General features: G+C 34.7%; 1 protein-coding gene across 4 annotated transcripts in view; it reads left to right on the plus strand.

The window, feature by feature from the left end:
* TEX9 (testis expressed 9) overlaps positions 1–25,240 on the plus strand; it is a 63,528-nt gene extending 38,288 nt beyond the window's left edge. For 3 of the 4 annotated variants that reach the window (XM_074294600.1, XM_074294602.1, XM_074294603.1), the window contains 3 exons: positions 13,112–13,246; positions 18,603–18,737; positions 23,957–25,240. In XM_074294600.1, coding sequence (XP_074150701.1) covers positions 13,112–13,246; positions 18,603–18,737; positions 23,957–24,034 — 348 coding nt within the window. In that variant the 3' untranslated portion in view covers positions 24,035–25,240. Of the gene's footprint in view, positions 1–13,111; positions 13,247–15,967; positions 16,158–18,602; positions 18,738–23,956 lie in introns of those variants that run through there. The other variant, XM_074294601.1, reaches the window with a different exon arrangement.
* The last annotated feature ends 1,685 nt before the right edge of the window (positions 25,241–26,925 follow it).

Below are 26,925 nucleotides of genomic sequence, written 5' to 3' on the forward strand. Positions count from 1 at the left end.
TGTTTAAGGTCAAAGATAGTCTAAAATCATTAAATATTCATACTTTTATAGACAGCAGGTTTTGTTGTATAGTTATTTGTTCACTCAATATTTACTTAGGACTCTTCCATATGGTGGCAAAAGATAGGTAAGAAATAGAAGGGTTACTATGCTAGGGTGGCTCATGAGAATGGTAAGTGTTAAAAATAATTTTCTTAAAACTTTTAATATTAACATGAAAGTAATTAAAAAAACCCAGATGAGATATGCCACAAATTTAGGATATCTAGCAGTTAGTTATACATAGCATCTAAAGTTCATAGTAAACATAATCTAGATTGTATTGTATTAGGTGTCATGTTACCTTCTTTATACTAACTTTTGGTGTGCTTAAACAATATTTATTTTCTTCTTGAGCAATATTTTCTTTAACTGTCCTAATCTTACATAATTAGTTTTTACCTTTTTAGTAAAATTTAATAAGACAGTTCATATATCATCAAGACAGCTTAGCAAAGACCTGAAAATGCAAAGAATGTTATTAAATTTCTATTTCTCAGCAGTGGGCATTTTCACTGACTGTATTCCATGTTTGGAATGTTCTCTCTCCTCATCTTTTCACTACTGGCTGCCTTGGCTTCTTTTAAGTCCCAACTGAAATCCTGTCTTCTTCAGAAAGCCTTTCCCAATCCTCATAATTCTATTGGCTTTCCTGTTAATTATTTCCTATTTCTTTTGTATGTAGCTTCTTCTTTATACATATCTGTTTGCTGCTTGTTGTTTTCCCTGTTAGTTTGTAAGCTCTTGGAGGTCAGGGAACTGTTTTTTGTCTCTTTTTTGTATCTTCATCATTTAGCACAGGACCTTAGCACATAGTAGGCCTTGAATAAATGTTTTTTGACTAAATGATATTAGAAGAGGTAGCATGGAATAATGGATGGAATGCTAGATTTAGTTAAGACCTGGATTCAAATTTTGCCTGACAATGACTAGCTCTATGACAATGGGAAAATCACTTAACTTCTTTGACAGAAGCTTAAGTTCTAAAGAAGTTGTCTGTGTTAATGGTGAGAGTTCCTACACTATTGAAGTCATGTGTCCTTGATATGTTGACATTTTTATAATATACTTTACAACCAATTTTAATTATATCTGCTTTTCACTTATATAGCCTCAAAACCTGTCTTTTTAAAAAATTCCAGTACCATAAGTTTATTCCATAAGTCATCTAACTGGTCTCCCTGCTTTCAATATTTCTTTTCAAATCTTATGTCATTCACCATAAAAAGAATAATATTCTAAAAGCTCAACGGTAGCATTCAAAAGCTAAATAGTAGCATTTACAAGTTTAAAAGCTTTTAGTGATTTCTTTTAATCAGATAAAAGTCTAAATGACCTAACATTCAAGTCCCCCTGCGGATATTACATAGTAGAAAGAGCCCTAGATTTGGAGTCAGAACACTTGGGTTCATATATTGCCATGGGCAAATCATTGAAACTTTCACCTCCTCTCTGCAACATGAAGGCTGGATGGGCTGAAGTCCTTATAGCTTTCCATCTTATTGCTCCTTTGCCTTTTCCTTTGGCCAAACCAAATATTTTGCCATTTCCAAACACTCATCCTGCCTCCTTATCTCCATTATCAATGACTGGAATGCTTCCTCCCATAGAATTAATGCTTCCTCCTCCTCCATGTTAGCTTTCTTTGATTGCCCTCATCTTGAAGATGAGGTACTTTTGCACTGAACACAATCTACTTTCTATCATATTTGTTTGTGTTTTATCTCTTCTGGAAAATTGCAAGTTGCCTGTGGGCAGAGGTGGTGTTTTATTTATTTTTTGTATTCTGTTCCCTCTAAAAGCCCTACTCTGATGCCTCCTAGTAGTGTAAAGATGATCTTAGGATCTCATATTCTTAGCTAATAGAGTAAAAGTTCAAGCAAGATCTTATTAAATTGGAAAATGAACTTATGACAGAATGTATGTCTTTTGGTTGATAACCAGTTTACATAACTTTGTAGGTTCACATTGTTATTGATTAAGAGCTGGAAGGGCCTTCCATCATTCTCATTTCACAAACAAGGAAACTGAATCTTGAGGAGTTTAAGTAGATTAAAGCCCAAGGTTCAGACAGGATGTCAGTGGTTAAATTTGAACCCAAGTCCTCTGACTCTGGCATCAAGGCCTTTCCAACACACCATGGGAGGGTTGGTCACTAGGTGATAATTTTTTTTGACTATAAGGATTCATGAAGACTTCCCTTTTAAAGTGCAGAGGGAGTAATCATACTAGTAGTAAGATCATGTGTGCTTGTGAAGAATTACATAAATTTGTATATCTTGGTGCATAGTATCCAGTTCATATCATAGGTTTTGTAGATGCATTTGAGTGTATAAACTCTTTTAGATAAGTTATTTATTCTCTATGAAATTAGAGTATAAGACAATGTCTTCAAACTGAACTATGTATTTCTAGGATCCACTTATATTTATACTCATTGCATTAACATCTCTAATTACCCATGTCCCATCACTAAACATTACAAAAACTTAAAATAAAAAAATATTTTTAGCCACTGGCAGAATGAAAGAAGCACATTTTTTAAAAATTCTGTTTATTTTTTATTATCATAGTATTTTTTCCAAATACCTGCAAAGATAATTTTCATCATTCACCTTTGCAAAACCTTGTATGCCAAATTTTTCTCCTCCTTTCCTTCTTTCCCCCCTCCCTAAGATAGCAAGCAATCTAATATAGGTTAAACATATGTAATTTTCCTAAACATATTTCTATACCATACTATAAAAAATCAGATCAAAAGTGGAAAAAAAAAAACAACTAAGCAAACAAACAATGACAACAACAATAAAGGTAAAAATGCTATGTTATAATCCAAACTCAGTTCCCCCAGTCCTCTCTCTGGATGCACATGGCATTGGAAATGGCCTGAATCATCTTATTGTTGAAAAGAGCCACATATGTCAGAATTGATCATTGTGTAATCTTGCTATTCCTGTAAAATGATCTCCTGGTTCTGCTCATTTCACTTAGTATCAGTTCATGTAAGTCTCTCCAGGCCTTTCTGAAATCATCCTGTTGGTCATTTCTTACAGAACAATAATATTCCATATTATTCATATACCATAATTTATTCAGCCATTCTCCAGCTGATGGGCATCCACTCAGTTTCCAGTTTCTTGCCACTACAAAAAGAGTTACCACAAACATTTATGAAGGGTCCCTTTCCCTTCTTTATGATCTTTTTGGGATTCAGATCCAGTAGAACACTGCTATATCAAAGGATATGCATGGTTTGATAGCCCATTTGGCATATTTCCAAATTAATAAGCACATTTTTTACCAAGCTATAGTGATTCTTAAGATCTGTCTCAAGGCCTTAGATTCCAAGGTAATTTTCTAAATGGTAATTTTCTGACAACTAAATGCAATGCCTTCTCATAGCAAAAATTTTGATCCATTTACAATTAGTGGGATAAAAATATGAAGCTTTGCAAAACTTAAAGTATTATGTAAATCCCAACTATTATTATTTTTTAGAGACAGCGAGATGATACCATGAATGGAGTGGATCTGGGATCAGGAAGACCTGTGTTCAGATTGTACCCCTACCTCTCACTAACTATGATCCTAGACAAGTTTAATTTAACTTCTTTTTTCCTTAATTTCCTTATCTGTAAAATGAAGAATAATAATAGTACCTCCCTCTCAGAGATATTATAAAGATAAAATTAAATATTTGAAAGGCATTTTGCAAATCTAAAAACACTTTAAAACTTTTAATATTATTCTTAGTAAAGCAGCAGGACAGTGGATAAGAGAACTAGCCTTGGTCAGAAATAACTGGATTTAACTCCATCCTCTGAAACATCCTGACCCTGAGTCACTGTAAGTCACTTAATCTTTTAGTGCCCCTTGTAACTCAGACTACAACTTATAGAGCTGGTGCTGATCTTCACTGATATAGAAAATTTCCTTTCTATTTTTTCTGTATCAATTTTCTATATCAATGAAATCATAGGTCTGGGTACCAAAAAAATGATGGCTGATTAACATTTTTCTGTTTGCTTTAGTGTAACCATATCAGGTCTTTAACCTAGCAATGCTTTTATCATCTTATCTTTTTTTTAATTGGAAAGCCTAGCCCAGAAGTGCCAAACATAAAGCCTGGAGAATATATGCAGTCTATAATACTCTTGAATGTAGCCTGAGCCAGATTAAAATGTAATTGAAAAATATTTAGCAAAATTTTAAAAATACAGTGAAATTCAGGTGTGAACTAAGATGTGATTTTCTAAGTCAACATATACCTGCCGGGATCTTTAAATATAGCTTATTGGTCATAGTTTTTATTTAAGTTTAACACATTGCCCTAGTCCACTGCAGTTTTCAAATTCTCAGACCATTAATATAATCATTATGAATCTTTGCAATCTTATGTAATCTTTGCAGGCCCAAATAGCAGGTCCAAACCTGAATGAGAAATAATTCCTTTTTTTATTATAACTTTTTATTGACAGAACATATGCCTGGGTAATTTTTTACAACATTATCCCTTGCACTCACTTCTGTTCCGACTTTTTCCTTCCCTCCCTTCACCCCAGCCCTTAGATGGCAAGCCATCTTATTACATGTTAATTATGCTATAGTATATCCTAGATACAGTATATGTATGCAGAACTGAACAGTTCTCTTGTTGCACAGGAAGAATTGAATTCAGGAGGTAAAAATTAACATGTAATAATGTCTTGTGAACCTAACCTATTCCATTGATCAATTAATTAATTTCTTAGCCAATACCAAATGGTTTTGGTAACTGCTGCTTTATAATATAGTTTTAGATCAGGTACAGCTAGGCCATCTTCATTTGATTTTTTTTTCATTAATTCCCTTGAAATTTTTGACATTTGGTTTTTCCATATGAATTTTGTTATTATTTTTTCTAGGTCATTAAGCTAGTTTTTTGAGAGTCTAATTGGTATAGCACTAAATAAATAGATTAGTTTAGGGAGTATTGTCATCTTTATTATATTTGCTTGGCCTATCCAAGAGCACTTAATATTTTCCCAATTATTTAAATTTGACTTTATTTGTGTGGAAAGTGTTTTGTAATTTTGCTCATATAATTCCTGACTTTCCTTTGGGAGATAGATTCCCAAGTATCTTATGCTATTGACAGTTATTTTGAATGGAATTTCTCTTTGTATCTCTTGCTGTTGGATTTTGTTGGTGATGTAATAATTCCTTTTTTTTTTTTTTTTTTTAACATTTCATTCATTCCCTCCTTTATTGATCTAAAGTGTGATACTGAGCTATCAGTGCCTCAGGGAAGCATATATTTAGACTGCCAACATTGGAAGAAGTATGGAATCTCTAAATTAAGTATCCAGGGTACTTTCATAATCTTTATACCCAAAGCAGAGCAAATCACTTACTATTTTAAATCTGTCTTTTCAAAGTTATATGCACTTTATTGGTGTTCCTCTTCTAGTTGCTACAAATACCCTGAGGATATGAGATAATTGTCTTTTGTATAAAGAGCACTGGCAAAAAGACCAGCCCCCAAAGTTTTGAGACTGTTAGGACTTTAGTTATATTTATCCTTTCAAATATTCTCTTTGAGGTGTAGTGGAAAGAGTTGTAATTTGAAAGATTAATGTAGGACATTCACTTTCTACTTCTGATGTGGCCTGTTTGACTAGAAAGTCACTTAATCTAAGCTTTAGTTTCCATATCTGTAAGATGGGATAATGATATTTCCAGCACCTACCTTACACAGCTGTTGGGAAGATCAAATTAATAATATACATAAAACAGTTTGCAAAACTTAAAGTGTCATTTAAATGTTAACAATGATAATTATGAAATCATAGATCTTTTGAAGTAAGGTTTAAGTGAGGGTTATAAAGTCATTAGCAAGATGTTGGAGCAAAGAGAACTTAAGGATTAGTGTAAAAAGGAGCTGAAATGAGATCGAAGGAACTGTGGACTTTATAGCCAGTAGGGAATAGTTATCTTTTTAGTTTGAGCAGTCAAATAAATTAGGTTTGTGCTTAGTGTAGCTACCACCCACAAAGCTGTGAAGGAGGCTGGTGATAGCAGATGGTATACATACACAGTTTGATTTGTTTGGGACCACATACAGAACAGCATGTGTTTTTTTCTTTTAATTACTCAGAACTAGAAAGATTAGTTTTCAAATAAAACAGTAATACAGCCAGGAGAAAATATATACTGAAGAATACAAATCAGCTTTTGATTACCTGCCCTCATGGAACATACCTCCTCTATTTCACTCTTAGCTTAGGACTCACCGTGATAAGATATAGTGTGTGTGTCCTTGAGTAGCAGCAGCAGCAGTAGCAGTTAAAGAGAAAGTCCCTGAGGAAAAGAAGTGGTCTTTATTGGTCTAAAATTAACAAAGGGAAACCACTTGGAATACCTCAGTAAGATAAAGTAAATGGCTCTAATTGTGGGCATCCCTTGAGGCCCTGTCTTCATCCTCATCTCTTTGTACTTTCTCCCACAGAGATGTTGCTTCCTGGTTCTCTGTAAATAGGAAGTAGCAAAACATAGTAGTAGACTTGAAGTCAAGAAGACTTGGCTTCAGATCCCACCTCAAAACACTTAACTAGATTGTGTTCCTGGGCAAGTCCCTTAACCTCTTTGAACCTCTGTTTCTGCATTTGCAACATATCTATATCTATCTATATCTATATCTATATCTATATCTATATCTATATCTATATCTATATCTATATCTATATCTGTCTATCTATCTATCTACACACACACATATATACATATATATATGTGTGTGTATGTATACATACATATATATATATATAAAAATGTGGTGTATGGTAAAAACCTTGAAACACTATATAAAGATGACTGAGTTTTTATATTATTATGACTCTCAAATATATAATATTTTCTCCATTGAGTTCTAATTCTGCATTTTCAACTGCCTCTGGGAAAATTTTCCCCCCTACATATATCCCAGTAATACATCAAAAAAACATGCTCAAAACTGAACCCATTATCATTTATTTTTAAGTTTTCTGTTTATGGGCATTGCCCACTTTTTTACAGTGACCCAAGTTTCAAAAATTTTTAGGCTCCTCTTTAATTTTTTTTCTTCTCTCTTTTTCCAATATATTTAGTTAGTTTACAATCCATATTGATTTCTTCTCTGATATATCTCACATTTTATCTCCTTCTCCATACTCGTGCTGTCATCTCTTGTTTGTACTTAGCAATTTTTCTCCCTCTGCAGTTCATCCTTTACATTGCTATCAAAATCAACTTTCTAAAACATAGTTCTGATTATATTATTCTCTTGATCAAAAATCTATGGCTTTCTGTTACCAAATAAATGAAATAAAAAGTTTGTCTCTCATCTGCCTTTTTCATAATTTTTCTTTTCATACAATCTCTTCTGGCATACTGAATTATTTGCTATTCTTCAGTCTCATTCTTCTTGCTCTTGCCTCTTGATATTTCTGTCATTTCTGGAACTGTCTCTCCTAATATCTCTGCTTATTGAAATGCTTTATTCATTATACCCTTTCCTCCACTTAGAAGTGTCCCTTTATCATCAGGTATCTCATGCTACTCTTCTCTTACTCTCTTAGTAGTATTGTTATTCTTTTCCCTATTTTTTCCATTTCAATATTGCTCAGGCAATTTTGCTCAGACATCTACATTTGCTATAATATGAAAGAATTTTGAGGTATAATCATAGACATTGGAGAATATAAGTAGAGTATCCAGTCTCTCTAAATAACATGTAATTCTCTTTCATGGTGATATTAACAGCTCCCACAGTTCACTTATCTTTACAAATAACTCATAGATTATATGTATATATAATGCTAGTTTCTCTGCTGAGTTCCAGCTCCTCATCACCAGATACTTATAAAATATTCTGTAGATATGTAAAAGTCAGCATCTCTGAAACAACCTATCCCTTAAAATCAAATCCTCTTCTGAATGTCCCCATTTTTGCCCAAGGTACCATCATGTTCTCATTTACCCATGTACAAAACTTCAGTGTCATCTTTGACTCCTCACTCTTCTACTCTGTAACATGCCCTACAATTACTAATTTGTCCTAGGCCCAACAGAGTATCTTTGACCACTGATCTTTGCAGTTTCAACTCTATCTGGCTCGCCTCCTCTGAGGCCTTCAAAGGTCTCTGGCTACGATCTCTTGAATCTATAGTTTAATAACCAGTAGCACGCTCAAGAACAGCCACATGTAATCTTAAAAGCCTTTATTATAGCTACTCACATAATGCCCTGACTTGATGCCCTGACTTGTTGGTTCCCGAGTGAACACCTGGTCAGAAGACCCACGTGTTCACTACCAAAATCCTTACCTCTCTGGGCTATCTATTCGCTTGGCTCAGGGAGCTAGGTTAAAGAGCGCCAGGTTAAAGAGAGCGACTGCTGTCTGCAGTGGGCTTATATAGGGCCTGTGAGGTCACACACACAGCCAACCAGCAAGAGAGTCACGCATTACGAAGCTATCTCAATGTGGCCAAGATCCCACCCACAGGGAAGTCCTAACTAATATCCACAGAGAATACTTCCAGGCCTCAATCTCCCATTGCACTGTGGCGCCGCCCATTTAAAGGGCCTTTACAATTCCCTTCTCTTGTTTTGCAGAAACCGCATCCTTACACTACTCAATATACCTCCTCATTTGCCGGGCCTTTTCAATTCTTTCTCTGCAACATCACTAACTTCTATGTATGTCCTTCTCTCTTTATTCACAGTCACCACTGCAGTTCAGGCCCTCATCATTTCTCACATGTAACTGGGCTATTTTGACAATCTCCTAACTGATCTCTCTGCCTACCATCTTTACTCTCTTCTCCATTCTCTGTACAGCTGACAAAGTGACATTTGTAAGGTAAGTGTCTTACCATGTCACTCTCCTGCTAACTAATCTCCTTTAGCTCCCTATCACAAATACAGACTTCCCTAGTTGACATTTAAATTCCTTCACAGGGGCAGCTAGGTGGTACAGTGGATAGAGCATCAGCCTTGAATTCAGGAGGACCCGAGTTCAAATTTGGCCTCAGACACTTAGCACTTCCTAGCTGTGTGACCTTGGGCAAGTCACTTAACTCCAGCCTCAAAAAAATAAATAAGTAAATAAATAAATAAAAATTCCTTCACAGCCATGCTCCAGCCCAACTTTCCAGTTTCTTATATATTATTTTCTTTCACACTCTCTATAAATCTCTACAATCCATCTACAGCTGGATTGGCTTTCTTACACTTCCTTAAATATGACATCCCATCTCCCACCATTCTTCCTTGATACAAACCTAAAATTCATTCCCTTCTGCTTCTTAGGGTTCCTGGCTTCTCCTCAAAGCTCAGCTCAACTCTTCCTTCTCCATGAGACCTTTCCTGATCCTCTGGCTGCCAGTGTCCTTAGTAACCCTGTCCTTAACACACACACACACACACACACACACACACACACACACACACACACACACACATACACACACACGTGAATTATATTTGAACACACACACACACAAATGTGAATTGTATTTGAATACCTGTGCATACATAATGTATCATCTTATATATACATGTGGATTGTCTTGATAAAATACAATGTAAGCTCTTTGAGGCTTTATGGTGTATCTCACAACATAGCAAGTTGACTACACATAGGAAATGTTTACTCATTAATTGACAACTTTGGACTGTCTTTAATAGGATGTACTTCAGTGGTATATAATTTTAATGGAATATTATTGTGCTATAAAAATGATAAGCAGGATGATTTCAGAAAAACCTGGAAGTGATGCAGTGAAGTGGGGAGACCCAGGAGAACATTATACTTAGTAACAGAAGTACTGTGTGCTAATCAATTGTGAATGATTTAGCTATTCTCTGCAATACAAGGATCCAAAACAATTTCAATGGACTCAATACGAAAAAATGGTATCTGCCTTCAGAAAAATGACTGATGGCATCTGAATACTACAAAACCAAAGCATACTAATTCTAATTACTCTCTCTCTCTCTTTCCTTTCTTCCTTCTTTCCTTTTTTCTTTCCTTACTTCCTTCCCTTCTTCACTTCCTTCTTCCTCCCTCCTCCTCTTCTTTCCTTCCTTCCTTCCCTTCTTCCTTCCATCTCTTCTTCTTCCCTTCCTTCCTCCCTTCTGCATTTTCTTCCTTTTTTCCTTCCTTCATTTCCTCCTCCTTTCTTCCCTTCCTTCCTTTTTGTTTTTTCTATAAAATGACATTAATATAGAAATGTTTTATTTCATCATACATCTCTAATATATATCAGATTGCTTACTGTCTCAGAGAGGGAACAGGAAAGAGGAGGTGTAATTTGGAACTCAAAAACTAAAAAAAAAAAGTTTAAATTTTTTTACATATAATTTCAGGAAAATAAAATATTATTTAAAAATAGGATTTGAATTTCAATGGTATAATTTTAAAGGGATAAAAATAAACTTCACAAGTATGGGATAGGAGAGGCATAATTAGAAAAATTTGTTTGTTAAAGATCTGGGGTTTGTATAAGCTCAATATAAGTCTGCAGCCAAAACAGCCAATGTGATGTTGGACAGCATTTAAAGAGTTATAATTTGAGGAACAGGCTGGAGATATAATCCTTTTATACTCTGCACTGGAGAGATTACATATGAAGTATCATGTTTAGTTCTGGCTGCCATATTTTCAGAAGAAAATAAAAAGCATCTAAAGTACAGTATCCAAAAAGGCCCTTGAATCCATGTGCATGAGTGTGTGCGCACGTGTGTGTGTGTGTGTGACTTAAGGACCTGGGGATGTTTATCTTAGAAAAATAAAGGCTCAAGGGAAATTTGCTATTTGAAGGGCTGACATATGGAAGATCAGACCTATTTTATTCTAAACCTAGAGGACATAATTATGAAGAAGTTACAAAAAGGTAAACTTCAGTTTTGATGTCTATACTTAGAGGCTATCCAAAAGTAAAATGAACTGACTCAGAAGGTGATGGGACATCCTAATTTGGAGGCTTTCAGCAGACACTAAATAACTACTTGTGGAGTATGTTATAATAGATGCCCATTGAGATTCCTTCCAACTCTAAAAATTTATGATTATGTGATTATTTATGGCTATTATGATATTGTCCAAGGATAAGGATCCTGAAGCCAGACACTTGAAGTACCTTAAGGTCCTCTGGGTCCATGTTAAATACTCTTTTCTGTTATGCTGAACTTTATAGTCACATTCTATAGAATATATAGAGTCTATAGCAGGGGTTCTCAAACTACAGTTCTCAGGCCAGAGAGCCCTCCAGTTATGGCAAATGGGCTGAGGGGAGGACTCAGAGTATGAGGTTTTGTTTTTACTATAGTCTGGCCCTCCCACAGTCTGAGGGACAGTGAACTGGCCCCCTATTTAAAAAGTTTGAGGACCACTGGTATATAGAATAGAAACCATTCTAGTTGTGAGTGTTTTAAAGTTCGAAGACCTATTGGAAAATCACTTTGGTGCCCCCTCTGTAACACCCACATTACTTAGAACCAGAAGACCAATTTGCATGACTTTAGATAATATAAATGAAAAGATAATTAAGGAAAGCTATATACTCCAGGAAATTGATAAACCAATAATGACTCGGCAGAAAAGATTATTAAAAATATTTTCCTTCTCAGCAGAAAGGTGGGAAACACAAAGACAAAGTTGCATTCGTGGTCAAATTTTATTTATTTTTTAATTTTTCTTTATGACAAGGAGAAACTTTAATTCTGAGGGCACCTCATTGATATTTGTCTGAATTACTTAACCTCTACATCTCCTGCTAACAAAGAAGTGTCATACATTTTTTTTTGCTAAGGCATTTGGGGTTAAGTGACTTTCCCAGGGTCACACAGTTAGGAAGTATTATGTGTTTGAAATCAGATTTGAACTCAGGTCCTCCTGACTTCATACTTTTTTTTTTCCCCACAATAAATAAAACTTTATTTTTTTCTGTTCATCTTAGATTAACATTGCCAACCATCACAGATCAGCATATTATAGTTATGTATTATTTACAATTTACAGTATTTTTCCTGAAAAATATAAGTATAAAAATAAAGTAATCAAATGAGATGCTGCCATTTGGATTCATTAGAAGCAAAAGCTTAGTCTTTGTCAAAGAAAAATCAATAAATCAAATCTGTATCATATAATCAAATTCCTCTAATTCATTAGGGAAAAAATCTATCAAATTCCACCTCAAAATGTATTACACAAGTCATTTAAATTAAAACAGAACATCCCTCCAAATAACTCTAAAATAAATATATCTAAGAAGCAAACCATCAAGAACTATAACTCTAACCTTTTTTTCTTTTTTTTGTGTCTTTTATTACCTGACTAAAGTACAGGAGAATGAGACCTATCCAGTTGCATGCCATAGTAGTACTTTTTTTTTTGGGGGGGGGGGGGGCCTAATAGCTTGAGTGGAAATATTTAATCAACACCAACACTAAGCAGCCAATTATGAACTTTAGGTTCAGACACAATGCTGTGTAAGTTGGTGTTTTCCATTTAGAATTGGAAACTGTGTTAATAGAGAAAGCACTATATTTCCTGGAAACTTTGCAAATAACACACTTTGCACAATGCTTCTGTGGTTTTCTGGTGAGGTTTTATGTATGTTTTGTTCTGATATTTTTTGTTTGTTTCTAATTTGTCATTAGCTTCCTCACCGGACCAAAAAAATTGCTGCTTTTAGAAAGCAAAGATGATGTGTGATGTCATATAAATATTTTTAAATGTTTGTATACTAAAAGACACGAGTTGTCTCAATAAAAGGTTATAGACAGATTATTTTATTATCATATATTGACATATCTTAATATATATTTCATTAACTATGTTCATGTATTGATTTTTTGACTACTTCCTACTTCTTTATTGCCAGAACTTTTATATAAAAAGTCATCTACATTTTTTCTAAGGTAAAGAATGGGGGAAAAAATGGACAAGAAAAGGAAATGAGAAAATATAAAATGAATTAGATAATTGAAAGAGCATATTACATATCATGTTTGTTATTAATATTCTCTCCTTTTTTGGTTTATACTACAGGAATTAGACAACAGAAAGAAACTACAAAAACAGGCTTCATCCAGCCAAAGTGCCATAGAAGTCCGCTTGAATAGAGCTCTTGAAGATGTAGAAAAATATAAGCTTGAGTTAAATAAAATAAAGCAGAATAATAAGGTACAGTAAAAATGTGGGATAATATTTTGGAAATAATTGCCTTCATTAACATTGTTATCTTTTCTGTAGAATATACAGAGAGCTCGGTGGTGCAGTGGGTAGAGCACTGGCCCTGGAGTCAGGAGGAACTGAGTTCAAATTTGGCCTCAAATTTAGCTTAATTAGCTGTGTAAATCTGGACAAGTCACTTAACTTGATTGCCTTGCCTCCCCCAAAAAAGTAGAATGGAAAAGTGTTAAGGGGCAAGTTAATTCCCTAGAGCTTCTGCAACTGTGGATCACAGCATCTGAAGAAGTTGCAGGGCAGCTTTTGCTGACATAGGTGTGCAGACTGGGAATGAGATAAATTGGAGGCAGAAAGAAGAGAAAAGAGGTTAGAGAACAGCAACTGCCTCTCAGTCTCCTTGTGTCATCCTCTCACACAAGGAGATCCATTCTGCAGGTCTGGGTTGGATCTCCAAGAAGCCACTGGCAAGTGTATTTTAACACCTCCCATGAATTCTAACAGAAAGACAAAATATATTCTTAGAAAATTTAAGTTTAAAGAAAAATGCTTTGTTTTCTACATAACAAATGTATGCATTGTTTTAAAAACAATAATCTACAAGTGAAACAAATAACAGAGGTTAGTGAAGACACATGATAATAAGTTTAAGCTGTGTTAAGCATGTTATTGGTAATGTGTACTTCTGAAGGCAGTTTATAAACAAAAAACATTCGTGTACTCTATCCATGGCAAGAGAGACAACAATCTAAATTGCTTATTAGTTATTAAGAGGTATTGAGGAAAAGAGGATAGCCTTTGGCATATTGAATGACTGCCATATGGAAGATTTATGGGAAAATCTGGCTAAGAGCTATTCATACTAAAGAGTAATCTGCACTAGTGGAGGAAGTATTCACATTGATGAAATCCCTGTATATTTCAAAACATCAAAGAAAAATCAGAAGTATATATCTTGAATTGTGTCATAGTTTGATGTCTGTCTACCCCGTAATTCAGAGGATTATATCTCCTAAATAGAGATTTATATCTCTTATGTTCAATTGGAGAGAAAAACCCAGAGTCTGCTATATATTTGCCCTCCTCAAGTTTAATAGTTTGCCAGATGATAGAACCTAGAATAGTTTGATTATATTTGCAGTTAATAAAGAATTGGATTTAATTTGTAACATTTTGGAAAATAGAACTCAAATTGAAAGTGACCTTAATAACTGGCCCAAAATTATGTTCCTGAAAGATATTTAATATCTTAAGCATATGTACTTAATTATGAAAAAGTAGATTTCCGTATATAGCAGAATTCCTCAGACACATTTTATGTGTTATCTTTTTCCAGACATTTCTCATTCTCAAAAGCCATCTTTGATCAGTGGTTTAGCCCATACCTACATCTATATTTGGGTACCCAAAACAATTGGACTTCTTTAACTGTCAGATATAACTGAATCTTCAGTAATCTGTTATTTTATCAGTCTGTATGTTTTTCCAAAAAGGCAAGTTGTAATTCCATATTTCTTAGAAGATGAATTTATAGAGAAGTTAGAGTAGTTATGGTTAACTGGTATGAAATGATAGATAGACAATCACAGGGGGGAAAAAGACAAGAATCATGGTGGACCAGCAAGTTAATTTAAACCAAAAATAAGGTGCTATTTTTAAAACCTAGTATTATGTTTAGGCTGGGATTGTGAAAATGTAGCATTTATAGGTGTAAAATTAATTCCTATGGTATGGAATCTAATTAGTACAACATTAGGGGACTTTATTCAGCATTAAGATTCATTTGAATTAAGCATCTACTATATGCCAGACATTATATTAAATAGAGAGGACACAGAGGTGGAAATGAAACAAATCCTGCCCTCGAAGAGTTTACATTCTTTTAGGGTAACAACACATAAACATAAAAAGCTAATTAAAAATAAAGTCAGTGCAATATTATTTTATATAATTTGTTTTGTATACTTCAAGACAAGTCTCTCATGAGTGTCATGATAAAATAAGCATAAAAGACTGTGAGCAAGATAACTGCATTTTATACATCAAAATCTATGGAATAACTTAGATATAGAGAAATTCAACAAAAATCAGATTCTCTTATATTGTATCATTCATTGATCATATCAGTATACATTTTGATGCTTACTTGCTGACTTGTCGCAAAAGGAAGGATGACGAAAAATATATTGGAAACTATAGTCTGGGATTAAGGAATACAAAAAACCAAGCATTTGTAGAATATTTGGAAGTGTCCCTTATGTAAGAAGAAAGTTTTCTTCAAGAAGAGAGTCAAAAGATGTTGGATATAGTAGGCACCAAACAATTACAAATATATATATATATATATATATATATATATATATAATTGACAATAACTCCACATAGAGAGATTAGGTAGAGAATATAAAATCTTGTAGTATAATAGATTCAACCAGTAGAGTAAGAGGCAGCTTTGAAAGTCTTCCAACTAGACATTAGTCATGTGTCAAGATCATGGGAGATTGTTTGACAAGTGCAACCACCAAGATAATTTTGTTCAAGGCTCCTCATTATCATTATCAAATGAAGGGGAAAGGAGTGTGACATATGCTCATCAAGGAGGTTTGCCATTGTCATGGAAATGTCTAATCCAAAGTTCAGAAAGAAAGATTTGCTGTTACGTGATGAGGCTCTCCAGGTGGTCAAAGTGACACTATGCCAATCTCACATTCTTCCCAGAGTACTTCGGGGCTTGGTCAGTGAAGGCCATAACTTACCCACAAGAGAGCATTTAATGTACCACAAAGTTAAAAACAGGTAGAGGAAGCTTCTTTGGGTGCTGAGCAAAGAGCTTCAGGAATCTGGTAACAGAAGACCTTGTTCTAGCCCTGGCTTGAACTATGTTACTATGTAAGTGACTTTAGCAAATCATTTCACTTGTTTCCTAATTTGAAAATGAGTGGCTTGGACTGAGTCTCTAAATTGGTTTTGCCTCTTGTCCAGATAATGAAATGTAGCTAGATTACCATGTCTCTCTCTCATTCTCTCTCTCTCATTCTCTCTCTCTCTCTCATTCTCTCTCTCTCATTCTCTCTCTCTCTCTCATTCTCTCTCTCTCTCTCTTTCTCTCTCTCTCTCTCTCTCTCTCTCTCTCTCTCTCTCTCTCTCTCTCTCTCTCTCTCTCTCTCCTTTCTCTCCTTTCTCTTTTTTCTCTCAGAGATGAAAGGCACTAGAAATGAGATGTTCAGAAAAGATTCCTGTAGAAGATATGGTTTTAGTTGGAATTTAAAGAAAGCCAGGAAATCAATAGGTAGATATGAGGAGGGGAGAGCATTCTAGTCATGGGGGACAGGAAATTCCTACAGTCAAGAGAGGGAATGTCTTATTTCTGGAACAGTCAGGAGGTGGAAGTACATTAAGTATACAGAGGCTAGAAAAGTGGGAGGGTCTAGGTCACTGGGCTTTGAATGCCAAAGGGAATATTTTGTATTTGAATCTGGAGCTGATAGGGAGCCCCTGGATTCGAGGAAGGAGTGATCTGTTCAGCCCTTCACTTTATGAAAATCACTTTGGGTGGCTTCATGGAAGACAGATTGGAGTGGGAAGATGCTCGAGCAGGAACCCCATCAGCTGGCTCTGCAGTGGTCCGGAGGGGAGGCAGTTAGAGGGGACACAGGCAGAACGTAGGTCTTGGCAATGGGGAGGCTGTGTGGGGCAAGAAGTGGATCTATGAAAGTTGTGCAGGATGGCATGAAAGGTACCTGAGTGAGGAAGTTTTGGCAGAAAGATAACGGATTGAGTTTGGACATGTCCAGTGTAAATGGCCTGAGAGGCGGCTGGAAATGGGAGATCAGCAGAGAGGCGACATGGACTAGGAGGGGGAGAGAAGGGGGTATCCAAGGGCACGTCTCAGTCTAGACAACGGGATGCTCTTCCTCCCTCTTGGGTCACCATGGGCTTATCTTGGGGAGAAATGCTGGGACTGCTGTAGGCTTTCTAGTCAGCATTATGCTGCCTGAAGAGAGGAGTAGCGCCTGAGTTCAGATAAAACTGCTTCGCTATCTAGAAGGAAGTCCTCTTTCATTAAAACTTAGCATAGAAGATCTTTGTAAGCACCATGGACAAGCAGGCTGCCTATTATATGCCTTACTTGATGTTGATATGCAGAAATTATTGGACAAATTTACCTCTGTACTTATATATCAAAGATTTGAAAAAATATTCCTAGGAAACAGGGTTTCAGAATGTCAGTTTGGTATGCTTCAAAGATCTGTTATTTTTTGCGAGTAAGCTCTCTACGAGGGTACAACATTGTAATTCCCTTGTTTATTAGATAAGTTTACAGAATAATTATGATTTAAAAATTCATTACCCTGTACTCAACCTGGAGCTGAGCTTCCATGAATTTAGTCCAGACAAGTGACCCATAATTCATAGGATAAAAGGAGATTAGAAAGACTAAGGGCAAACTTATCTTCAGTAAGATCAGAAGAAGTAGCACAGAATCTTCTAAGATAAATTTAGTTTAGTTATGAGGTTCTTAATCTTTTTTGAATTGTGGGCCTCTTTAGCTGTCTAGTTGAAGCCAATGAAAGCTTTTTCAGAATTCTAATATTTTTAAATGATTAAAGGAAACACTAAATTTTAGTTTAAAATTTCATGAAAATGATGTAATTTCTTTTCCCATCCAAATTCATGAATCCTCTGAAATCTATCCATGTGTCCTAGTTTAAGATTCTCACTTTGAATAGTTAGGTTAGAAAAGCTTTGTAATATTGAAGCCATCCAGTAATATCTGTATATATCTGATAAATTTTTAGAAATTTTTCTTTAAGCTAGATTAAAGGGCTATTTGAGATCACTTACATGTCTCTTGATTCTATAATTCATGTTTTACAATGGCTCAGTAAAAGATTTTTTTTGGAATGAAATCCTTATATAAAATATAAAATTCAAAAAAGGAGAGAATCATATTCTTAAAGATCAAATGGACAGTTTTAAAACTCTTACTTTTAGTTTCTGATACAGTCATGGTCTTTCAAATTTTTTTTTATTCAAGTACTTTGCCAAGTAGAGGATAGTTAGGTTATGCATGGATAGTGTTGGGCACAGAGTCAGAAATACTTGAGTTCAAATGTGGCCTTGGAAACTTCCTCACTGTTTGACTCTACACAAGTTATTTAATCTGTCTACCTCAGTCTCAACTATAAATGGGAATAATTAATTATAAATATCTATCAGAATTTTGATAAGTATCAAATATGATCCAATAAGCCTTAGCTGACTGGTACATAGTAGGAACTTTTAATAAATGCTTGTTTCCTTACACTTAGATCAGTAAGTCAGAGTGCTAATTTTTTATGCTCTTTTATAGGACTTAGCAAATGAAGAATACAAGAAAATTGAAGAATTAAAAACAGAAAACAGGAAGCTGGAAAAACAAAAAGGAGAGTTAATGACAGGTTTCAAAAAACAGCTGAAATTAATTGATATTTTAAAAAGACAAAAGGTAAACTTATTCTGAAAAATTAAGTCATGGATAATATAATTGTGTGTATGATTTTATTACTAAAGAATTTTTTGCTTTTTAGATACCTGTTTATAATTCTTTTGATGTAATTTTCACATACCAAATTTCATAAAGTTAGTTATTTGTTATCATCATCATCATATAGGGAAGGAGGGAATAAGCATTTATATAGAATCTTTGATGTACTAGGAACTGTGCTTAGCTTGTTTACAAATAGTTCATTTGATCCTTATGGCAACCTTGCAATATGTTGTTATCCCCATTTTACAGTTAAGGAAATTGAGACAAAATACTTAGGACTACACATTTTCCACTATTGTTACTGGTTGCCTCTGAATACCTTGGTATATGCATTAAATTTAACTAGATTATACTGAAGATGAGGGTAGAAAATGTAGTATGAAGACTCCTCAACTCAGAAACATTCTTGTGAGCAGCATATTGGAGAGAAGGCCATTTCTGGAGACTTTTTTTCTAATTTCTGCCTCTGGCACAGCAACAGTATGAATGTGGACAAATCAATTATGGTCTAATTGTCCCAAGGCAAATTTCTAAAACAAGAAGATAAAGATGAGCTGCTATTTGTTAAGTGGAGGAGAATTTCTACAAGCTGATGAAATCACAGACTTGGATGCAAAAAAAAGCAGGAAAAAAATTATCGATTATTTGTCATATGGCACCTGATATGTACTAGGGATATAAAGTTGAGAAATAATAATAGCCTCTGTGCTAAATGCAATCTACTGGGGAGATATGTGATGTGCACAAAGAAACATGAGACAAGGAAGTATGTGAAAGGAGAAAGGAAAGAATTAAGGCACAGTATGTTCCAGAAAGTTGGAGCTTGGAGTTAGGATCAGGGAAAGCTTCATGATGGAGGAGGTAAAGAATGTTAGCAGGTTCTGAGAAGGGAGTGCATCACAAGCATGATCAAAAGGCTGAGGAGGACATGAGACAAAAAACAAAGTTGCTTCTATTGCAAAGAACCTTCTATACAACAGGACATTTAGAAAGCAACTTATTATTGCATTTGAACCAAGTTTTTTATGTAACTTTAATTTGCACTTTATTAATTTTAAATAGATGGTAATTTACAAGTGAATTGGGCTAAAATTTACTATATATGGAGAAATATTTTTTTAAACAAAAAGCAGTACAAACCATTGGTCAGAGACAATTCTTGACATATCTCCTTTGTAACCACAAGTTAGCTCTGTTTGATCTGGTATTTCGAATGGCAAATCATTCTCATCTGTTTATTAAAGAGATTCTCTATATAATAATTTGCTTAGTGAAAATAGTCCATTTGAAAAATTGACTCTTTTCCCAAGTCAGCAAAGTGTTTTTGTACTTTTGGATTTGATCTGATTGTTCACCGTTTAAGATGTACAAACAGCTAATTCCTTCATATATATCAAAACACTAAGAATTCAGGAAGGACAAAATCAGTTTTTTTCTGAATCAAAATGTATTTATTAAATCCTGCTGCATTATATAGCAAAATTAAGTTCTTTTAATTTTATAGCATCTAATACATCCATAGCACTCAAATATTTGTTGACTAATTTGAGAACAAATGCTTTGAGGCAGCTAGATAGTACAGTGAATAGAACACTGACCTTGAAGTCATGAGGTCCTGAGTTTAAATTTATCCTCAGACACTTAATATTTACTAACTGTGTGACTTTGTCACGTAACCCCAATTGCTTCACACACTTATACAAAAAAAGAGAATAAATGTATTATCCTAATGTGTTTCTAATCTCTGTTCTTCCTTCATTTAATTGTTTGGCCATTAAGCAATAACTTTCTTTTTTAAAAAATAGTATCATGAATAGTAACCTCACAGAAGTGATAGAATAGGCAACTTTTACATCCACTTTTTCACATTTAATATTCTTGACCTCCTCCCTCTTCATTCTCAGTGGCAGAACTATAGAGTATAGGGGAAAGAGCTTGACTTTGGATTCAGAGGCTTTGCGTTTGAATCCTTGCTCTGTGTGGCCAAGCAGAGATATCACTTCGCTCCTTTGACCCTCCAGGATGAAATCAGACTAGATGCCCAAAGATCCCTTCTAATTCTACACCTTTAATTGGGTAATACTAATGTACACAGAGTAGATAAAAAGGATTTTCATAGTTTTAGTTAGTCATTTTTTAAAGGTGATCTGATATTTCAATAGTTTAGGGATCTTTAACTTTTTTCATTGTGGATACTCCCTGTACCTATGAAAATCACAATACTTGCAAGGCTTGGTAATGATTTGTGAGAATTTCTGACTTGAGTAATTAACCCCCAAGATGCCAGCCTGAGGACAAGATTCTCCAAGAAAAATTCCTAGGCTGGTCCTTGCTTAGCAGATATTCAGTCTATCAAATGACTGGTATTTTAAGCCTAAGGTTTTGTAGGACCTTCGAAAATTTGTATTTCCCTGGCAAATCCTTTGAAAATCCATGGTCATCTTCATCCCATCAGGAGGCTTTAGAGTAAGATTTTAAAGAAGGGAGAAAAGTCAGAAACATATGGAAATTATATTTTAAATGCATCAATACTTCAATTTAAATTTTAATAAAATGGAACAATGCAGAAATAATACTGACACCTTGGTTTATCAGGGAAGCCTTTTGGAAGAAAAATATTAAGAAAGCATTAAGTGGAAATCAAAGAGAATCTTAAGGTATATCACATAGATTTATGTGGCTAGACCAGAGAATGTAGATGTTATATGGTTGTGTTTAGAGATTTCTCCAGAATCTCAGTACAGCCGACTAACTTTTGTGACATTTTTGGCTTACTTTTATACTTTACTGTGTAAAATATTAGATGTTAATAACTAAATACAAAAAGGAGAAATCAGTGCTATAGGGTATATCAAAATTGGAAGGAGCCGTGGAGATTACAAGTAATGCCATCATTTTTCAGATCAGGAAACAAGAATCTAAAAGGAGGGGTAGCTAAGTGGTGCAGTGGATAGAGCACCAGCCTTGAATTCAGGAGGACCCGAGTTCAAATTTGGTCTTAGACACTTAATACTTCCTAACTGTGTGACCCTGGGCAAGTCACTTAACCCCAGCCTCAGGGGGGGAAAAAAAAAAGAATCTGAAAGGATAATGACTTCCAAGGACATATGTGATAAAAGTGGAATTTGAAGCCAGGTCGTCTTCTTAATACATTGATATGTTCACTAGATCAAGTTTCTTGTCAGCTATTAGAAAAAGTAAATATAGTGGCTTTCCCCTTCCTTCCCCATTCCCATCTCAGTAAGCAATAAGATTTTCTTGGTATATCAGAAAAAATTTTATTTTACATTTTAATATTTTACTTTTGATGAGTCAGGACTCTGTGATTTAAAAATGAGGCTTAAAAATGTCTTTTGTAATTCTTTCCACCCTAATGTTCTAAAGTTAAATTAAAAGTTAGTTTAGAATGTAAAATAATAAGCCTAGGAATTGGTGGTATGAATTTTCTTTCTTTTATACTTGAGTAAATAATTAATTGTTAAAAGTGGCAAGAAATAAGAAGCATAACTTAAGTCATACAGTTAGGGACCCTTTTCCTCACCAGTTGGAGCTATTGTAGTTTTTCTATGATCCCTAATTTTTTTTCTAAGAGGAAATTAAGATAATGTGGTTCTGAGTAAGAAAAGCTAAATTCCTTCATCAATGCCAGTCTCAGGTGAGAGGCAGGGAATATTTTTTAATCTCACTAATTTTTAAAATTTCAAGTCATTTTTAGGACAACAAGATGGCCCAGTGGATACAGCAGTCAGGATAGACCTGAGTTCAGATGCTTACAAGCTGTGTGATCCTAGACAAGTCACTTATTCCCATTTGCCTCATTTTCCTCATCTGTAAAATGATCTGGAAATGGCAAATCACTGTGATGTCTCTGCGGAGAAAATCCCACATAGGGTCACAAAGAATTGTGAGTGGATAACAACCCCAGAGCAGCAGTCACTTTTTGGTTTTATTTATAATTTTTGGGTTTTGTTGATATCTTTTATTTTTACATAAACCTTATATCAAATATGTCTCTTTTACTTTATTATTATAAAGTAAAAAGAGAAAGAGAAAGTAAAAAGAGAAAGAGAAAGTATTATAAAGTAAAAAGAGAAGAGAAAAAAGCAAATCAGCACATTGGACAACAATAAATGAAATCCGACAATGTAAACAATGTTCTGCACTCAGAGTCCCTCACTTCTGCAAACACATGGAGGGCAAGGTAGAAGAAAACAAGCTTTTATTAAGGAGCTGCTAATTTGTCAGTCACTGTGCAAAATGCTTTACAAATATTATCACATTTCATTCTCATAGCTCTGAAAAGGGTTACTTTCCTTTTTTACTGATGAGGAAACAGGCAAATAGGGGTCTAAGTGACCCCCAGGACCCACAGTAAAGGGTCAGAAGTTGGATTTGAACTCATGTCTCTCTGACTGAAGGTCTAGAGCTCTCTGCACTGTACCACCTAGCGGTCTTTTGAGTCTTTTCATCACTTTTTCAAGGCTGACCTTGGCTATATTGTAATACAGTGTTCTTTTCATTTATATTGTTGTGGTTGTTGTCTAAAATTTTTTGAATTTCTTAAAACTTTTTCCACTTGCAACCCTTTTTTGCCCGAGAAATTTTTACATGATTCTGGTATATAGGTATATAAAATAGATATTCAAATCAAATGTTTACTGATAAATCCTAATTTTGCAACTTCCACATTCATTTGCAAGATCTCATGTGGGGTTGTGATGCAGAGTTTAAGAAGCTGGGATGTCTGTGCTTTCACCCTTCAATTCATATTTTCTTGTGCTGCTTCTCTGAATTCACTGTATTATTGTTCCTTACAGCATGGTATTATTCTGTGCATTTGTATACTAAAAATCCATTCCCTGAGTAATGCATTCTTTTTTTCTTAACTACCACAAAAAGTTTGGCTAGGGAGTAGTTTTGTGTGTGTGTGTGTGTGTGTGTGTGTGTGTGTGTGTGTGTGTGTGTGTGTGTGTGCTCATTTTTTCTTCCTTTCTTTGACCTCTGTTCTTGTGAATATTTTTAGCAATGGGATCTCTCAGTTAAAAAGTATGGATATAGTTAATTTTTAAAATATGATTCAAAATTGCTTTCTAGGATGGTATTTATAGTTTATTTTTATTACTCTGTGACTTGCTCATTTCTAATTGCTACTAAATTAAACAATGTTTATTTAACAGATGCATATTGAAGCTGCTAAGATGCTGTCTTTCACTGAAGAAGAATTTATGAAGGCACTTGAATGGGGAAATAAATAAATTTAATATACCTCAAATACTTTCCCCTGAAATCCTCCTTACAAGAAAATTCTGTGTGCCTGATAAATTGGAAGTATCCGAATTTATTTGCAGGTTTGGGTATTAAGATATTTTTCAGTAATCTAGTGGATTTTGTGGGGAGACTGTGCAAAAGCTACATAATTCACAGGCAAAAAATGATAATTTCTGATACATATAGAGAATTCCAAAGTTCGGTTAGATTTTAAGTTAATTTGATTATTTTATACAAAATCTACATATCACTATATAAAATGCAAATGCAATGTGGTATTGCTTAGAGATGCAGAGATATAGGTATATTTACTTATTTTGATACTTTCAGCTATTAAAGGTACTTGTGATAGTTTTTTTCAATATCTTGATTCTTAAATATATGTTATAAATTACAAAAAAGTTCAGCTATATCTCCTTTAATTGTCTCCTGAAATTACTGCACTTTTTTGAATTTCTAAGTTATTTGAACATTTTAATAAAAATACATACTACTTATGTTTATATAATGGGGAGAAATTCTCATCAGTCTGATAACAGCCACTCATTAGCTTAATTTTAACTGATTGGTTCCCACTGACTGGGGCTGCTTCTTCATAGTCTCTAAGGTTCAGGAAGATAGACTTTTTTCACAGGAATTGCCTTTCTATGTTCTCTTAAGAGAGAACCCACCCCAAGTCCCTTTTTCATGCAATTACCCTTGGGTTTCTAGAGCAGAATAGAAGAGAGAATTCTTCTCTCCCTGGCAGTCTCTCAGAGGGAGGTGGGTTTGCTGCACTAGGCCCGAGAAGGGAGGTCCCAGAAAACCTGCCTTCCCCTGCCGAGGGCAGCAATCTAGAGAAGGTAGACAACAGCAGTCCAACAGTTTTGTATGCAGCCTCTAGAATTCATGAGCCCGGGACCCTGAAGAACATCTCCCTGATGGTTCTCGCTCTGCAGAGAAGAAGCCCGCTTGCAGATGGAGAACCAGAGAGTACGGTCTTGCCAGTACTCTGTAATCCTGCTTGGAGCCAGGCTGAGGTGAAGGGGATAAATTTGTTCTGTAAAGTACAGGAGAGTATAAAGGATTTGGACTGAGTGTTTGACATTTCTTTTACTTTTTCATGTTTTGTGTTTCTGGTGTCTGTGCCTATGACTACTTTGTGCCACATGCATTCTCTGTGTTGGGTGAAATAAAAGCTACCTAAAACCCTGTACCAGTATCGTACTCTGAATAGCTCTGATGAGACTTAGGGGGACCTAAACCTAAGTTACAAATAAGCTTCATTTTAGAGGATTTTCTAAGTTTGGCTCTGAAATAGGGTCAGAAGGAAAAGGAACATGTAAAGCCTCTGCAGTTAGTTTTCCCCAGATGCAACACTCTTCATGTGAATCCAGAGCCTCCGGGGGCCCCCGGTTACAGGGAACATTCATGCAGTTTACTATTATTCAGGTAGTGCAGATTAATGGAGGAAAATCTAATGAAATCATGAACTTTTAAAAAACTGCCATTTGAAACATCATCCAGCAAGAGAGCTTTTAAAGCAAATATGTCATAAATATTTATTGGTATTAATGTAAGAATACTACCACCAAAAATATAGGTTCAAGAATGAAGATGGTGAGATATAAAATAAATTCATGAATTTGTATATAGAAGTAACAAAAACCACCATCTATAAGATTCCATCTTCCCAAACCTACAAAATATATAAAATATCTGCTAATCTACCAAAACTCTCATAAGACAAATGCAATTATAAAACACTTTACAGAAACAAAGAAATATGAATAATCAGAATTTTAATTGATCATAGTTAGACTGTAATATAATTGATGAAACTAAATTAATTTGCAAAATTCAGTATGTCTAGTAAGGGTAGAATCACAAAATATAATTCATCTTGAAAAAAACATACAGAATTGAAAGAGAAATAATGAAAATAAGGGGAAATAATACATGTCAAGCAAAAGACCTCAAACTTATTAGAAATCAGTAATCATAATTTGCTACTGGTTAACAGCAAAGTAGATCCATGAAACACATGGGCTAAATAAGGATCAGAAATAAACTCTTTAGCCCCATGTTTGATAATCCTAAAAGCATAAACTACTTAGAGGAAAGACTGAAGTCCTGAAAGAATTGGAAAGCAGTTTGAACTAAAGACATTTAGAGAGCAGCCTTTTCTTCTACATAATACATTTTAAATGGATGTGTAACCTAAATATGAAAGGGCATATGTTAAAAAAAAAAAAAAAAAAAAAAAAAAAAAAAAAAGGAACTTCATTTGGTTATAACTGCGTCTAAAGTTTTCACCAAATATGAGCTGAGGACATAAAAGATGAGACAATTCTAGGTTTTGTGTGTAAGAATAAATCCCAATCAATCCAGGTATCTCATCAAATTAAAAGTGTAGGCTAGATATAAACATGCCCTGAATTTGAGAGAATTAGAGTGCTTATTTAGGTTATAGAGGCATTTAAATTTGTGTTTGGATTGCTGTATGAAAGCAGATGGTACCACATAGGAAAACATCTTGTGATTGTCAGAGAGAATTAGAAATACTCCTTATTCTGTTTATAAAGACTTCAAGTCTAATGGTAATTCAATAAGCAGTGGGGGACCCTGGGCCCAGAGGTACCTTAAAGAGAGAATTTATTTCTACTAGAGCAGAGGGCCCCCCAGAGTGGGGGAGAGCCCACCAGGAGAGTTACACACCACCCTCCTTACCCCATAATCATCACTGTGGATTTTGTTATTGGAAAGGGACCTAACCAGTAAGAGGGGACATATCCAAAATGGCACAGCTACACAGAGAACAGACAAGGACAAACAGATCGGCCCCTGTTAGGATTCTTACAAGGTGCTAAGTCACTGGAATGGATATAATTATCTAATT

This window comes from Sminthopsis crassicaudata, chromosome 2, assembly GCF_048593235.1.
Source record: "Sminthopsis crassicaudata isolate SCR6 chromosome 2, ASM4859323v1, whole genome shotgun sequence".
NCBI lineage: Eukaryota > Metazoa > Chordata > Mammalia > Dasyuromorphia > Dasyuridae > Sminthopsis > Sminthopsis crassicaudata.